At 39.8% G+C, this 16,301-nt stretch overlaps 2 protein-coding genes across 3 annotated transcripts in view; both read left to right on the forward strand.

The window, feature by feature from the left end:
* Positions 1-744: 744 nt before the first annotated feature.
* HNRNPA0 (heterogeneous nuclear ribonucleoprotein A0) lies at positions 745-1,958 on the forward strand. The gene is given in 3 exon segments (XM_087955261.1): positions 745-1,214; positions 1,217-1,794; positions 1,797-1,958. Coding segments are annotated over 3 exon segments (930 nt in total). The 5' UTR covers positions 745-889; the 3' UTR covers positions 1,824-1,958.
* Positions 1,959-10,417: 8,459 nt separating this feature from the next.
* The window catches only part of KLHL3 (kelch like family member 3), a 48,849-nt gene continuing 42,965 nt past the window's right edge, over positions 10,418-16,301 (forward strand). The window contains exon 1 of one of the 2 annotated variants that reach the window (XM_026686900.2): positions 10,418-10,828. In XM_026686900.2, the coding sequence (XP_026542685.1) occupies positions 10,815-10,828 (14 nt within the window). In that variant the 5' untranslated portion in view covers positions 10,418-10,814. Of the gene's footprint in view, positions 10,829-10,890; positions 11,423-16,301 lie in introns of those variants that run through there. The other variant, XM_026686908.2, reaches the window with a different exon arrangement.

The following is a 16,301-nucleotide window of genomic DNA, read 5'->3' on the forward strand; positions in this document are numbered from 1 at the left end:
CCGAAAAGCTGAACAATAATTGTACGCTATGTGTTTTTAGCTGATTTAATACAGGCACGGCCTTAATATGGATGTTTTGGTTAATACAGGTGCTTTCGCTTTCCTTCGTGCACAATCTTGCTCTCCTACTAGCGGCTCAGCTCGTAAAGCTTGCTCAGAAGGAGTCTAGGGAAATGCAGAGCGCGACGTCAGTTAACGGCCAAGCGAGCTCAATCTTTCAAATAAACCTCGTCATCTTCATTGCGCTATCAACCCCGCCCAAGGGAGAAGAGAGCGCTCTAAGAGAAAGCGCGCGCTTACAAGCGGGATAGCTTATTGGCTGATGCTTTTGGCCATGGGCGTATCGGCGTGGCTTTTGTCTCCTTTGGATTTCGGCTCAGTACGTAACCGCTTGTTTCATGCGCGGCTGCTTAAAGCAGAATGTGATAGGTTCGTTCCGGGCGTCAATTAAAGGATTCACTCCGCCTCAAAGTTTTTAAAACGCGCCTCGTCGCTCGGACGGTAAAGTTGATTGGCTTTGGGATCTATCATTCAGTGGTAACGTAAGAAGGCAATGGCGGACGGTTGTTGGCTCAGTCGATACTCCAGGAAAGGAGGTGTGTCTCGCACTGCCACGGAAGGCGGGCCCTTTGGCGTTTCCTTTGTGTGGGCACCAGTGGCTGGCTGCGAGCGCGCCTGAGGAGGAGTAGAAGTCGTAGACGCCATTTTGTACGTTTCCTTTCCCCACCCCCTTTCCCCGTTCTCTGCCGGTGGATCTGGGCTGACCTGTCCCACCACGAACATTGCCTCGTAGCGCCTGTCGATTTTTATCCGGCGGCAGCTGCCCCCTACCGGCGGCGGCAGCAGCAGCGAGGAGGAGGAGGAGGCGTGTGACGGCCGCGGCTCCGGCATGGAAAACTCCCAGCTTTGTAAGCTGTTCATTGGCGGCCTGAATGTGCAGACGACGGAAGCTGGGCTGCGAGAATACTTCGAGGCCTACGGGACCCTAACCGACTGTGTGGTTGTGCTCAACCCACAAACCAAGCGCTCCCGATGCTTCGGATTTGTCACATACTCGGCTGTGGAAGAAGCCGATGCCGCCATGGCTGCCTCCCCGCACGCTGTCGACGGCAACGTGGTGGAGCTGAAAAGGGCAGTTTCCCGCGAGGATTCCGCCCGTCCCGGCGCCCACGCGAAAGTGAAGAAACTCTTCGTCGGCGGCCTCAAGGGGGATTTGGGGAGAACGACCTAGTGGAACACTTCAGTCAGTTCGGCCCCGTGGAAAAGGCCGAGATAATCTCCAACAAGCAGAGCGGCAAGAAGCGGGGCTTCGGCTTCGTCTACTTTCAGAACCACGACGCCGCTGACAAGGCGGCCGTGGTCAAATTCCACCCCATCCAGGGCCATCGGGTGGAGGTCAAGAAGGCCGTGCCGAGAGAAGACATCCAAGCAGGAGGCGGCGGCTCTTCCAGGTCGAGTTGGGGCGGACGGGGAAGAGGAAGGGGCGGAGGTGCCGGCAACCGGGACCATAATGGCCTCTCCAAAGGAGGAGGAGGAGGCTACAACAGTTACGGAGGCTACGGAGGAGGAGGCGGCAGCGGCGGCGGAGGAGGCGGCGGCTACGGCTCGTACGGTGGTGGCTCTTACGGCGGAGGTGGCAGCGGCGGCGACTATGGCAACGGGTACGGCGGCTTCGGCAGCTACAGCCAACACCAGTCGTCCTACGGCCCTATGAAAAGCGGCGGTGCAGGTGGAGGCGGTGGCGGCAGCTGGGGCCCCCGCAGTAACAGTGGACCATACAGAGGCGGTTATGGCGGGGAGGTTATGGAGGCGGCTCTTTCTAAGCGGGAATTCCCACCGATCCTTCTGGGGGACATTAGTTTTGTCTGCATGGAGTATGTTCTCCGTTTGTACCGGGCCGGGCTTTCAATACTTCCCCTACACTTCGCCTAAAGGCACCTTCATACAAAAAGGTTCCAGTGATGCGAAGCAGATCTCGAATGTTCCTGGTGGGGTCGCTCTGCTGCCTGTGTCACTTTCTTGAAGATGTACTGGGTCTTTTCACACAACGATTTTGTGTTAGTCATTGATGGACTCTATTTTTTTATTGCTTGGACATTAGTCGTTTTTTATACTAGGAACAAGATATTGTTTTAATTTTGGTTTATTGGGTTGGGAGGGAAAGTCATGATTCTGAAGTAAAACTTGGGAGGGAAAGGGAATTAACTTTGTAAGGACTTGGAATATCTACACATTTTTTTCTACAATGATTCCATCGCTGTAAAAGAGGTTAAATCGTTTTTACATTTTTATTTTTTAAATAAATCATTGTGTTCATTGACCTTTACATGTCTTTTTTCCTAGGGTTCATTCCGTACATTTCAAACAAAAGTTTAAGCCAGTAAAACTTAATGATGCTTTAGTGGCTACATGTGTTTAAAAATATTACTTTATTTCAAGTAAAGAGCCCAACTCTTGCTGCCTCACTACATTGGTTTTCTTACTGCTAAAGAGTTTGTGCCAGTTTTTGAAATATGTTGGATGAAGTTGGTTAAAATACCTTATTCTACATCCGCAGTTTTGCAGTTGGGCATTTGCCTTGCAAACACAGTTGGTCTGTTCTTTTATATAGGAGTTATTCATAAAAATGTTCTAACATTTAAAGCATGTGCTTTTTTATATATACATGTTCAAAATGTCAGATTTCTTAGTTTCACATTGTGTTATTTATTGGCTTGTCTGTAACAATCCATTTTTAAAGGGGAGAATGCTTTCCCTTATAAATATTTTGTTTGCATATTGAAGTCATTTCAATTGGATACTATCTTAATTGTTCTTATTAAAAAAGCCAAGTATTAAATAGAGTGCCATCTACTGGCAGGCTAGTTGACTTGTGTAAGTTTTATTAAAATGAATTGGCTCTCAGAATTGTAGACCATTAGATGGCCAGAGTTAAATTAACATGCCAATAAAATATATTGGCTAAAATACAAAAAATTATTGATTGACCAATTTAAGTATTCAATTTTTAAAATTTGTGCTCAGTGAACAATAAATGAGCCAGTAACTTAGGCCAATTGTAAATCAAAATTTCTGTAGTCTGCTTGATGTATTTGTAGCCCTTTCACATAGAATTAACGTTGTTTGTTCTATTAACAATGTTCTAGACAGAAACTGACTTCCTGAATAGAAATATAGAATAGTTATGAATATTGCAAATAAAGAATTGAATTCTTCACATGCTTCAGTGAGTATGTATGAAATGACTAAAATATTGATTTTATATTAGGATTTCAACCAAAGTATTTTACTTGAGCTGCTTTATATTTCAACATTTGCTAAATCAAAATTTTACATAGAACTGAGGTGTTAAAGACAAAATAGGTTATATTTTAAAAGTTTATTTGACTCAGTAGATTTCATTAAATAAAGTTCGATAATTTTTAATAGATGATAGTCATGGTTGAAGATAGGAGCTAGCTACTGAATGTCCTGATGTGTCTTTGAATACACATTTTTAGTATCATTTACTCTGAAAGGTCTGTTATATTAAATTGAAATAACAATAAGTTGACTTACTTTGATGCCCTACACTTCTATGTGTACACCTGTAAATTTGATTTCTACAGCAAATATTTGTTCAGTGTGATAGGGAAATTGATTAAATCATCTGCAGCTTTGTTCTACATAAGCCTTAGCAAAGTTCTAATTCAGTTAGAACTGTACACGTACTTTATCCATCAATACATTCAATTTTCTAGATTTAACAAAATATGAAAAAAAAATTATCAAAAGTTACGCTGTACAAAAAATCTTGGGTTAAAACAGTTTGAAGCAAATTAGAACTGGAATAGGTGGCTTAACCATGTTGAATAAAAACTATTCTGGTTATTTCATTAAATTTTAGCAATTTACTGGTGCCTTTATCTTTTGAGGGAAGATAAGGTACTACTGAAGTCAGATCTCTGGGACCCTTGCCTAGAACAAAAACTGGCTTTTAAAAATTATTTGCCTTGTAGCTATAATTTGTATAATAACAACCTTCTGACTTTTCAGGCCCTTAAAATGCTTTATTCTAGGCTTGATATAAAGGTAGGCTGATTATGCTAAAATTAAGTGTAAAAAATCCAGTGAAAAATGCCATTGTCTTTTTTAAATGTGTGGTTGGTTGCATCATTTTCTTTATCTTCAGCATTAGAGTTTACATTTTTTTACACCTGGGGTATGTTTGTCTAAAAGAACAGGACTATACACAGCTCTCAATAATGTATATGAATACTCCCCCCATAAGGGGTAAATTAAGCTGTATTAACAGATTTGGTGAAGATAATGCAGTGATGTTGTTAGAAATTGTTATGTGCAGACCTTTGCAAGCTACTTTTTTGGACAGTAAAATTTAAATGCTTATAATACTTTTCTGTTTTCCAAAAGTACATCATGGTGATAAAACACTGTTTGTTATAATAGTAAAAACAGTTGTATATTGCCTGTAATGCTGTCTCCTCATATTATGACCTTTCAAATCTTCTGTGAGATAATAATCTCATATAATGAACTACAGACTTTTAACAGTAATTCTTAAATAACAGGTGCTATACACCCACACAGAGGTTGATTACCAGCAGGAAATACTTTTTGAGTCCTGAATGTATAAAATCTTACCTATATATTTGGAAATATGTACATGATTCAATCATACTGTTCATTACTGTTTGGTTAGGTTAGAATATCTGGTTTCGTCTAGTTTTCATATGACAGAGGCAGAATTTGCCAATTTTTATACATTATAACTGGCTCTTGAGTATTACAAAAATTAACAGAGTAAAAAGTTTTAACAAAACAAATTTAAATTCCACTATTTGAAATTTCAATTATGTATTTTATTGCATATATTCTAATTATATAAACCTACCTTCTTTTGTATTGGATGCAAGAAGTTGACTACCCTAACATTTTGTACTTTATGAAAGAATGAGTTAGCATAGAACATTGAAGACCAACATTTGGCATTAATAATGACAAGTCTAAGAACTGTAGGTAACCTGAAACTCTTTAGTATGTGAACGGTATCATAGAATCCAATGACACTTCACATTCTTTTTGCAAGTGTTTCAAGATAAGCTGTGTTAGGCTGTTCATGTATGGCAGTGTGCATTGAAATGAGGGCTGTGTCTTCATAGACCATAAATTTGAACTGTTGTTCATTTGGAAAATAAGCCTGGTGATATTGAAATAAATTTCGCCAATCAACCTTAATAATTCTATTTTAGGCCTGTGACTGTTAATGTCTACCTGGTGAATTAAGAACAGCATTATGTTTTATTATGTTTGCTTTCTCTGTATTTTATTTTAAAGCTATGTTGAGAGAATATGCACATTTTTCACAATTTTGTACTCTAGATGATGTGGACTTAAGCTCCAGTGATTTCCCAGAGCCAAAGTCCAACATATCTGAAGGCAAAAGGTTAGGTGAGTCTGGACTGCAAGCATAATTAAACTATAAAGATACCAGATTGAAATGCTTTATATGAGTATATTATATGAGTTTATAATCTCTGACCATAACATTTCTGCAGTTTTGGACATTTGTCAGTATTAGCAGACTGGTCAGCCATAGAAGTACTGTTTCCTTCTAGCTTGAAACCCAAAATTTGTAATCTGCATATCAGTATGTATGAGGGAGGGAAGGAGAGGGAGAGCAGTTAAGTTTCCTACCCAATGAGTTATGCAGAAAAAGTTTTTTATTAACAGTACATTGTGACACATTTCATACAAGATGATGTAATTTCAACATCCTGTCATGGCATCCTGAAAGAAAGGTACAGTTTAAGTTCAGAATTTACATGAAAAATTCTATTTAAAACTTACCTATGCATTATCTGATGTGAAGTTGTATCTTTGAACTATTGTGATTAGCTTTTAGTATTTTTAGACATTTTAATTTCAGATCTAACATAATCTGAGGGCCTCAGAGCATTCACAAGATTGGCAAGTTTAATTGCTCAAAATCCTTTGGGTGCTTGTATGTGTTATAGTGTTGAATTAAATGCTTCTGCTTCTCAGAGGCTTGGTGAACTAGTACGTTTATTCATATAGTTGCATTCTAAAATTCAGGCACTTTTTGGTTACATTGTATGTTTCAATGAATCCCTAAATGAAAAGTGACACAGCTTCTAAATAGTACAAGTAACAAATTTCTGTAAAGGTGAAGACATAATATAAATGAAGAAAATTGAAGCCAAAAACATTCAGTAATAAATTATTTGAAGTATATATGGAAATAACCATGAAATGTAAGAAAGGTTTTCAAATAGCCCTTGGATATTAAATTCAGAGTGGGCCGATCTCATGCTCTTAATATTTCTAAGGGAAAGTGCTTCTGCAAGGAAGAGTGAAAAATTCCAAAAGCCATTGCAGAGAGGCTTAAATGCAGTGACATCTGTGTGTAAGAGTGTTAACAAAAGTCAAGATGATTGTACCGGGAGTAGGCCCATCAAAGCCAGGTATAAAATGCTGTATGTGTTGTAAAGCATTAAGGTATGAATTCATTTGTGTTGTGACTGACCTGGGTTTTTATTTGTTTTATATTCTCCCCTCCATCCTCAGGCACTGCATCTTAACTGGCTATCAAAGACATTTTTATTAGATTTTTATTCTGCTTTTTAAAAAACTTTATAAGGAACTCAAGGCAGTGAGTGTACCTAATACTCCTTTCTCCTATTTTATCATAACAACCCTGAGACAAAGTGACTGGCCCAAAGTCACCCCAGTTGGCTTTCATGCCTAAAGTGGGATTAGAACTTTGTCTCCTGGTTTCTTTTTATAAGCATCTCAAGGCAGTGAACATATCCAACACATCTTCCTCCACCTTCCTCCAACAGCCCTGTGAGGTGGTTTGGGCTGAGAGAGAATGACTGGCCCAAGGTCACCCAACTGACTTCCATAACTAAGGCAGAACTAGAACTCAGCCTCCTGCTTTCCTGTTTGCTTCCTTAACCATTAGACTAAACTGGCTGAATATGAGGACAATTTCAGTAAATCTTGATTTCAGTTGTCTATCAGTAGTAATGATGTATTTTAAAAATTCAATATTACACAGGAAAATGAGTAAATCAATATGACCTATAGTCTGTTCTGCATTATAGATTTTATTATATGCTTGTATGGACTAAACTCCACTGGCAGCTCAGTATTTCTATATCTGTAATCTGACTATTGGGCAGATGCTAAACAAACAGCTTAAAGATGCTTCTGCAGGAAGTAGCAGAATATTATGGTAATGTCTGGCAATTTGCAAAAGAACAAATCTTACCTCATTAGGGAAAAAACTATGCTTTAATTTACATTTTTAATTTAATTTAAAAATGTAAAATTCTTAGGATTCTAAGATAGCTTTATTTTATCCAAATCTTCCCATTGGAACCAGTATGGTAAAAGTAGGGCATATGTGTACTGAGTTTTTATTTTTCAAAGATTTGGGCTATTGATAATTCTGTTGCTGAGTTTTGCTATAATGCACCCTTCTGCCCATGCCAAAAATGTTAATGAAGATTTAAAAAGACTGAATGCATAGGGCTGGTCAGGATCATATACTGAATAAAATTGAATGAATATTCTGTGAACCTATACCAGGGCAATAATTTTATACTGGTAGATATATATGTGACCTGTTTGTGGGTAGTGTCTTGTGACTGTGGCGAACGGCTACAAGAAAGTTGGTGAGATTTCTCCCTGCCACCCCACATTCCCTTTGTTTTTGGGGCAGTTGAATACGCAAAGCATTGGGTTATGCTCATCTGTTGTTATTTTTAAAGGGTATCTGTAGGGTACATGTGGTACTCAATGGCATAATAGCAAATGAAGATGCCAGAGGGCCAATGCTTGGTTGTAGTATGTCACCTTTCCTTAGGAAAAGAATATAGTGGAGCCTTGGGTCGTGACCATAATCCGTTCCGGACCCTGGTTGTGACCCAATTTGGTCATTTGGAAGCATGACCGACTGCGCATGTGCGCTGTCAAAAAATTGGCGCCGAAGGGGAAATCGGCATGGAAAGAGAATCTCTGCGCTGATTTTGTTCGCACCCGATTTTTGAATCATGACCTGATTATTTTGTTTTGTTGATTTGGTTGCGAACAGGAGCATTCGTGAGCTAAGGTTCAACTGTAATAGGATAGAAACCTAGCAAGTACTAAGGTTCATATTTATTTCTGTACTCAGTTATATATAAGTACTGATTTTGGTTAATTCACTTGCTATCTTGCCAGAATGACATGATCCACATACATGTAATTGTTAGAAGTCTAGAAAGCAGAAGATTGCAGAAATACAAAATACAGTAAATTTGCCTGGGAGACAAGGTATAAAAACTAGTAAGTAAGCAGCCCCAGATGGTATGTATGGACTGCCATTTGTTGGAGAGAGCAACAGAAGACATTCGGCATGTAAAGTCACATGTACAGATAGTCCTTAACAGACTGCAACGAGGACTGGCCACTTCATTGGTAGACCATGCAGTTGTAAAATGGAACATCATTTGACCAAGCCTGACTTACATTATCACCTTCAGGTCTCATTAATCGAATCTCTGGGTGTTAAATGCAGTGTCACATGACCACAACTTGTGACTTCCTGTCCACTTGTACGTTGATTTTACCTGTTGGAAACAAGCTGACAATTGCATGATTGGGATGCTGCTATCATTGTAAATCTGCACTGGTTGTCAAATGCCTGAATCACTCATGTGGCTGCAGCATTTTTCAGTTTTAAGGAGCCATCATAACTCATTCTTTTTCAGCACCACTGTAACTCAGGGCTGTCAATGTGTCACCTGCTGCCTATGTCCATGCCCAATTTAGCGAGGGGAAAAAGTTGCTATATGTTCCCATGATGACACAAGTTTGACGCTCCTGCTGTAACTGAATGGTCACTGAATTAATGAGTAAAGACTACCTCTAATAATTATGGGATAAGGGTAGAAACTGGGAGGTGGAGCCTTCTGGTCCTGCCTTAGACACAACCAACCTGTGATTCAGGGCCATTCTTGGCTCCTGGAATAAGCAATACACATTTGAAAATTGCCAAGGAAACTTCAGGGACTAATCTAGAAAATTACAAGGAGTCAAAACTGACTTTAAAACAAACAAACAAATGGTTTATTTGGTTTATCTGGTTTATCTAGTTTATTTGGCTGGCTGCAAACTCTCAAGTCTAAAAATACATGCCCCATTATGTCTTTTCCAATTCCAATAGTGCATTGATGAAAGTGACATGTTAATATAAATAAGGTCAATATTTTGGTCCTGCATCCATATTTGAGCTGGTAACTAGTAACTTCTAGTTTTATGACTGTTCAGCTAATATACTAATATATAATAACTGCATGAGATCGGATTACGAGTAATTATAATTTACATTGTTCTAATCCAGAAAAATTAGGTGTTTTATTTTTTTACAAAACCTGGGTTAAGTGTGACAAGTAAATATCAGATGTAAGAATTGTAACAACACTAAAACTATGGTTTCCACCTCTACATTTGAAGCTGGCAATCTCTGCATTGAATATGAAAGCGTATACCAACTAACAGTCTTGTTTATCATTTGTATTTGTATGATCAAAGATTCAGTAAATATTTAAGCTATTTTTCAGTCTCCATTCTATTGCTTTAAACCAGCCTGAAGTATAGCAAGGTGTCTATATAATTTCAGTTGAACATGTGTCATTTAATCCCTGCTATGTTGGAGAATAAAGGTATTAATAGCCTCTAAACCCCATTTTGATTCTATGTCTTGGTGGGGATATGGTTTAATTGAATTTAAGTTGCAACTTATCTATTTTTTTTACTGCTCTGACCCTGACAATCTATCTGAAATGTAAATTATGTGTATAGAAGAGCACGGAGAATGAAATAGTTGGTACTTTACAACTGAAATAAGAGAATATGGTTTTTTTAAAGGAAGTCCCCTCCCTCCAATCCGTGCTCCGTATACAAGCTGTATACAATGCTGACACTTAACAAACTGGAATGCCTTTATCTTGGTTGCCAAAAATGATTCACCTGCTTTTACTTAAGCTAAAAACTGGCCCTTAGTAAGAGGGCAAATGGATGTGCGAAGCTAATATTACACTCACAATAGAGCACATTTCGCCCTAACAACCCTGCCGCCTTTTAAAGCTAGGTTTGTTTCAAAGAATGCTGGAATTGCTTCCCTCTTTTTAACGCACCTTTTAAACATGGGTTAAATAGATTTCCCTAGCCTAGAGTTTTGGAATAGGCGAGACCGAAATCCGAAAAAGTGCGATGTAAGGAGCGCGTGTTCCGAAACACGCCTCCCCTTCCCTAAGCCATAAACCACGGGACCAAGACCAAAAAAATCGCTCCCTTCTCTTTCCGCCCTTGCTGCATTTGCTTCGTTCCCTTTGTCGCTCTTTTTAAAACCGAGCAGAACCCCGCCAAAAAGATGCCTCGGGCAAATGCAGCAGCCGGGGTGGTGCAATGTACCTATCCGCACAGCTGGTGTTGCCAGGAGACCGAGTCGCATGCTCGGAGCGGGAGAAAGGAAGGCAGAAGGGAGTGGGCTGCCGAGGCTGGAGGCAGAGTAGCGGCGGCGGCGGCAGCGGCAGCGGGGACCTCTGGGAAGGGAGTGTTCTGGCTGCTGTAAAGTTAACCTGCCGCTGTTGCTTTAGGCGTGAGAGGAAACGGCGCAGGGGCGAGAAGGAAGGCGGCCAGCTGAGCGCAGCCAGATCAGCGGTTCGCTGCGGCAGCGCTGGAGAAGCGAGCGGGCAGGAGGCGAGGGCGCATGCAGCAGGGCTCCGGCTCCGCTCCGGCGGCGCACAATGGACGACGAAAGGTTGGTGCGATGCGCTCGGCGAAGAGGGCAGGCTCCTTTTTTTTTTTTTGCTTGCGTCGGGCGCGGTAGGGGTGGGCGCGTGGGCGCGGAAGCCTGGCGGAAGATGTCGCCGGCCGGATTCGGTAGCATCCTCCGAAAGTTGGCTGCGGTCCCCTCCAAGCGACGCCGTTTATTTGCGTCTCCTGCTGGATCGCGGGCCCCGGAGATTGATCCGCCGCCGCCGCCGCCCCGAGTTGGGAGAAGCTCCCTCTGACGAATCTTCCCCTTTTCTTAGTGGCGTTTCCTCCGGGTGACTTTTTTTATTTTTCATTTTTTTTTAACCCAGGGTTCATTCACCGCGAATCTCTTTCATCAGTTTTACCACGCGCACACAAACACACACGCACGCAAGCACACACAAACACACTTCCTGTCTCCGGTGGCCCTTCTTTGAAAGTGTCTCCCTCTCTCCTTCCGTTCCTCCGCCGAGCCTCGACGCGCACTTTCTAGGGTCTCCTTCGAAAAGCGGTCGGTCATTTTGGGCAAGCCGGTTCCTTTTCGGCGGGGCAAACTTCGTGCTCCGGGTTTTAATACGCTCGTCGGAAAGATGGTGAGGTGAGGAGTGTGTGTGCGTGCGTGCATGGGTGTGTTTGACCTGTGAGTGAAGATCCCGGACATGAAGAGACAAGCGCAGTGATTAGATTCGGTGCTGCCGATTCGGGCACGAACTCCGCTTTCCCTTTTGCCTCTGTATCCCCCCCCCTCCCCTTCTTTCCACTGTTCTGCAATTCGTTTTTTAATCCACACATACACGCCTGCTTAGTTGCTTGGCACGGTAATTAAACATAGGTGAAAGGTTAAATTGTTTGGGTTTAATGAATCTCAAGCTGCAGGAAATATGTGTGAGTGGGTGCCTTTGCCGTTGCTATGGGAACATTTTTGTACAGCTACACCGGGGAGATTCACACAATCTGTTCTCAGTGTGGGATGCTGCTTGCTCTTTGAGAGTTGTGGTGGTTAGTTGTGACTGAATAATAGCTCCGAAGTGGGGAGCAGTTTCATATATATACACACACGATTTCCAAGAGGAGCTTCCATATGATCCATTGGCAAGTCCCTAATATTTAACCATAATCATAAGTTATGACTAAAATACACTGTGTATCACAGTGAGTGTTCTTGCTCAAGGATAGTAAATTATGCAATTCATTACATAGGTAAAAAGCTGAACTCTTGTTTCCAGCTGAGTGCCAAATGATGTCTTCCAAAACATTGTAACCTGTAATTTTTCTACTGTTTTTGATGTTTGGCATTTCTTTGATGTTTATTTGGGATCTTCTTAACCTGCCTATTTTTTTAAAGAAATCTAAGAAAAATACAATATATTTACAAAGATATTATTGCAAACACAAAGCCAACACTAGTTATGACTTGTAAGATGCCAGATGAAGATGCATTAACATCTAATAAAAAGATGACTAACCTATATCAGAATGCATGAATTTTGGGGCCCAAGGCCAGAGTTATGAACTCAGAACTAAATCCAAAAGGTTGCCAGAGCCAGAACAATGACTAAATTTGATGTAATTTATGTTTATGTTTAATTACAATTAAATTTAATGAAGTGCTGTTCTTATGATGCCTGTATTTAACGTGCCATGTCATGTTGCACTTTTGGAGGAAGTCTGAAGGATCCATTTAAAACTTTTGAGTCTGTATGCAATTATGGGAACTTATGTTACAATGCTATTAAATGGCAAGGTGTATGAAATAAGATGGGAAGTTGTATTGTTATTTCCTAGTAATAAAATTAGAAAAGTGTTTTCCTGTGACTGTGGGAGAATTCAGATTGATGACCCAGTGGCCATTCCTACCCAATGCAAACTCAAATCTTGCTCTCTTGAAAAAAAACAGGATATGTCAAGCACTTCCTTTTTACATTGTTAACTGGACTTGTTCAGGAAAAAAATAACACAGACAGACTGCTGTACTGTAAGATAGAACAGCAACTGCTTGCTTTGCTACTGTTAGTATGGGGAAAAGTGCTCCTATTCAAGTTATTTTAATGCTTGGGAATTAACGCTATTAAAGTGGGTGAGACGTGCCCTCTTTTTCTCTCTTTCCGTGGCCTGGTTCACTAAGCCGAAAGGAGAGTGAAAATGTTTTGGGTCCAGTATATTTTTCAAACCTAGACTTTTTTGACAATAAATTATAGTTTTGTGACAAGGTACAGTGTGTGAACCCAATCAGTTGTGGTTTATTTGGCAAACACTGATCTATAGTATGATTTATAGTATTTATAGTATGATTTGGCACAGGAGTAGGCAATATTTAGAAGCATATTTAGAATTTCAAAAGCACATAATTAGGATACAGTTACTCCTCAACTTACAACCATTCATTTAGTGACAGTTTGACATTACAACAGCACTGAAAATGTGATTTATGATTAGTTTTCACATTTACTAGCATTGCAGCATCTCCTTGGTCATGTGATCAAAATTCAAGTGTTTGGCAAACGCATGTATTTTACACTGTCCTGGGATCATGTGATCACTATTTGTAACTTCCTTAATCAGCTTCTGACAAGCAAAGTCAATGGGAAGCTAGGTTCACTTAATAACCCCATGATTCATGAATGACTGCAGCCATTCGCTTAACAACTATGACAAAAAGGTTGTAAAATGGGATACACACAACTCATTAACAACTGTCTTGTTTAGATCAGAAATTTAGGGCTCAGTTGTGGTCTTAAATTGAGGACTACCTATATTCACGAGACATCTGTCATAATACATATAGTCCATCACAAAATTCCCGCTTATCAGAAGAGCGAATGTGGTATATTGGTTAAAGCACCAGGGTAGAAACTTGGAAACTGAATGCTAATCAGGTATGCCAGGAATCAAAATTGACTCAAGGGCTTGTGCGTACATACAGAAGGCAAACTAGCATACTAAAGTGATCACTCCTACAGGACAATTAAACGTTAAAATGAACAATGATAGATAGGTTGAATCATGCCTAAAAACCCCTAAAAGCTTTTGTAAAATGACAGGTGTGACAGGTGGAGAATTTCAGGTCCTGCTTCTGAATGGGGAAGGGTGTTTATGGAATTGTCTTCTCTGGAAATCAGATTGACCACACACATTGGCTTTCCCTAAGCTTTTAAAAAACAAATTGTTTTGGAGATCCTAAAGAAGAAGAAATTTATCCCACTGATTCGTTCCTTGATTCATTTTATTTTATAATTTTAAATTTTATATTGTGATTTTGTTATTGTAAATTTACTGTACTATTGATTTTACATGGCTTTTGTTAACTGCTGAAAGTCGAAATGGTGGCAGGGATAAATCTACCGGTAATCAATAAAAACCAACATATGTATTTTAGAACAAGCAGTGTTTTGACAGTTATGCCATAGTTAACTAAATACATAATTAACATGAAATAATAGGGATATGGACACATGAATAAAAAGCAGTTCTCTACTTCTCCCCATAACCTCAAAATCAAATTCAAATAACTAAATGGATTGCTCATTTCGGTGATTAAAATAATGTTTGCATTAGAATGATAACATTCATTTCCTTGAAAGTGCAATAGAGGATAATCGTGTTTTAATCTGATAACTAAAAACAGGTTCCTGTCTGTTGAGGTATTTCCCGTTAGGAGAATGAGTGCACTCAGGGAAACGTAGTGAGAGTGGTGAGGAATAACACACAACCAGCATACAGATACACTGAATAGTAAAATGTAGGTTTTACTTCCTGTAAATGGATAAACAAAGTCCAACAAACAGTCCAAATCATACATGGTTAAAGCAGGTAGTATTCAATACAATCAGTCCAGGGATAATCCAAAAACGAAGTCCTTTTCTTTACCAGTATCATAAACAAAGTTCAGTAAATGGAATTTGCGAACAGTTGCAAGACTCACAGCAATTCAGGCAGTATGATGTTCAGGCAAAAAGCATAAGGGAAATGCAAGAAGAGAACAAACCATCTTATGGCTGTTGGAGGAACCTCAGCCAATCACAATTACATCATTCTCTTAAAGATATAACCGTATTAAATGACTATCCTGGTTTATATATTGCCAACCCAACTGTTAGGTGACTATCATTCCTAACACTGTCAAATTCTTCTATGAAAGGAAACCCATATTTTGGATACCAGAACTGGAAAGGGGGGAAGAATCTTATTGTTGTCCTCTCATTTTTTGTGGCTGGTGGCACTTTGAACCTACCCACTCCAAAACTGGCAGGAAGAGCAACTGTATATAAAAGGGCAGTCAGTGAATCCTATATTCATTTGGGAATTAAACTGTTTTATTATCATTTCTATGACAGGCAAGGTAAAACTATATAAACAGTCAGCAAAGCCCTTATTTATTTACACTGATGATGTTACCTGTTTGGGTAGTAAAATATCTATAAGCAACAACCAAGCTGAGAGAGCACTGAGAATGCCACAGTTCAACCCTGAGCTACAGATATTCTCTTCTCTTGAAGTTTACCCTGATCATTTGACATGGGTAGAGATTAAAGGAAATGTCCTCCACCCCCCACCGCCCCCAATAACTCCTTGCATCAAGAGCCTGTAGTTCATTTTCACCGACTGGCTTTTCTGGTTTTAGTGGAATTGCTTTCTTGTCCTGGCATTTACTCTACCAACTGAGGACAACAATTTATATAGCATGTTACACCTGATTTTTTATTAGCCTGCAGGTAGGGATAGATGACTTGTCCTCTAGCATTCACATTTTAAAATTCAATAACATATTTTGTATTTTATAAAGAAAGCTTTGTTAGGATACAAAAATGGTTGCCCTCCAATATAGCTTGACTTAGATGGACAAATGGCTTGGCATTGCTTTCTTCCAAGATGATCAGGAGTCGGTGGGTGGTTTCATTTTTGTTTTTTACTCTAACTACTCTGTACAAGGAGAGATTTAACCTGGAAATAAGGAGAAACTTTCTGACAGTGAGAACAATCAACCAATGGAACAGCTTGACCTCGGAAGGTGTGGGAGCACCATCACTTGAGACTTTCAAGAAGAGATTGGACTGCCATTTGTCAGAAATGGTGTAGGGTCTCCTGCTTGGGCAGGGGGTTGGACTAAATGACCTACAAGGTCCCTTCCAACTCTGATTATCTGTTATCTGTTACTATCATATTATTAATGCTTCTTATTTTGAATGTCCTATATGTCCATATACTGTATTTTTAGTGAAGCCACTTCTATAGCATTTGGGTAATTCCAAATGGGTTTTTTTTCTAAAAAAAATTGGAAGAAAGAAGCTTGGCTAGAGAAGAAAGAACATACTTTCAATTTATCTGTTTTTTTCTCCCTTGCCCATTATGCATAACTCTTTTTTTAGTAAATGGACATGTACGCGACTATGCTGCTCTCATTCTGGAGGGGAACAGTTTCCATTATAGATAATATGATATAGATATAAATCTACATTTAATCAGTTCATGGCAAGAAT

This window comes from Notechis scutatus, chromosome 2 (assembly GCF_049901735.1).
Source record: "Notechis scutatus isolate UNSWTSFEM ecotype Mainland chromosome 2, rNotScu1.2, whole genome shotgun sequence".
Classification (NCBI taxonomy): domain Eukaryota; kingdom Metazoa; phylum Chordata; class Lepidosauria; order Squamata; family Elapidae; genus Notechis; species Notechis scutatus.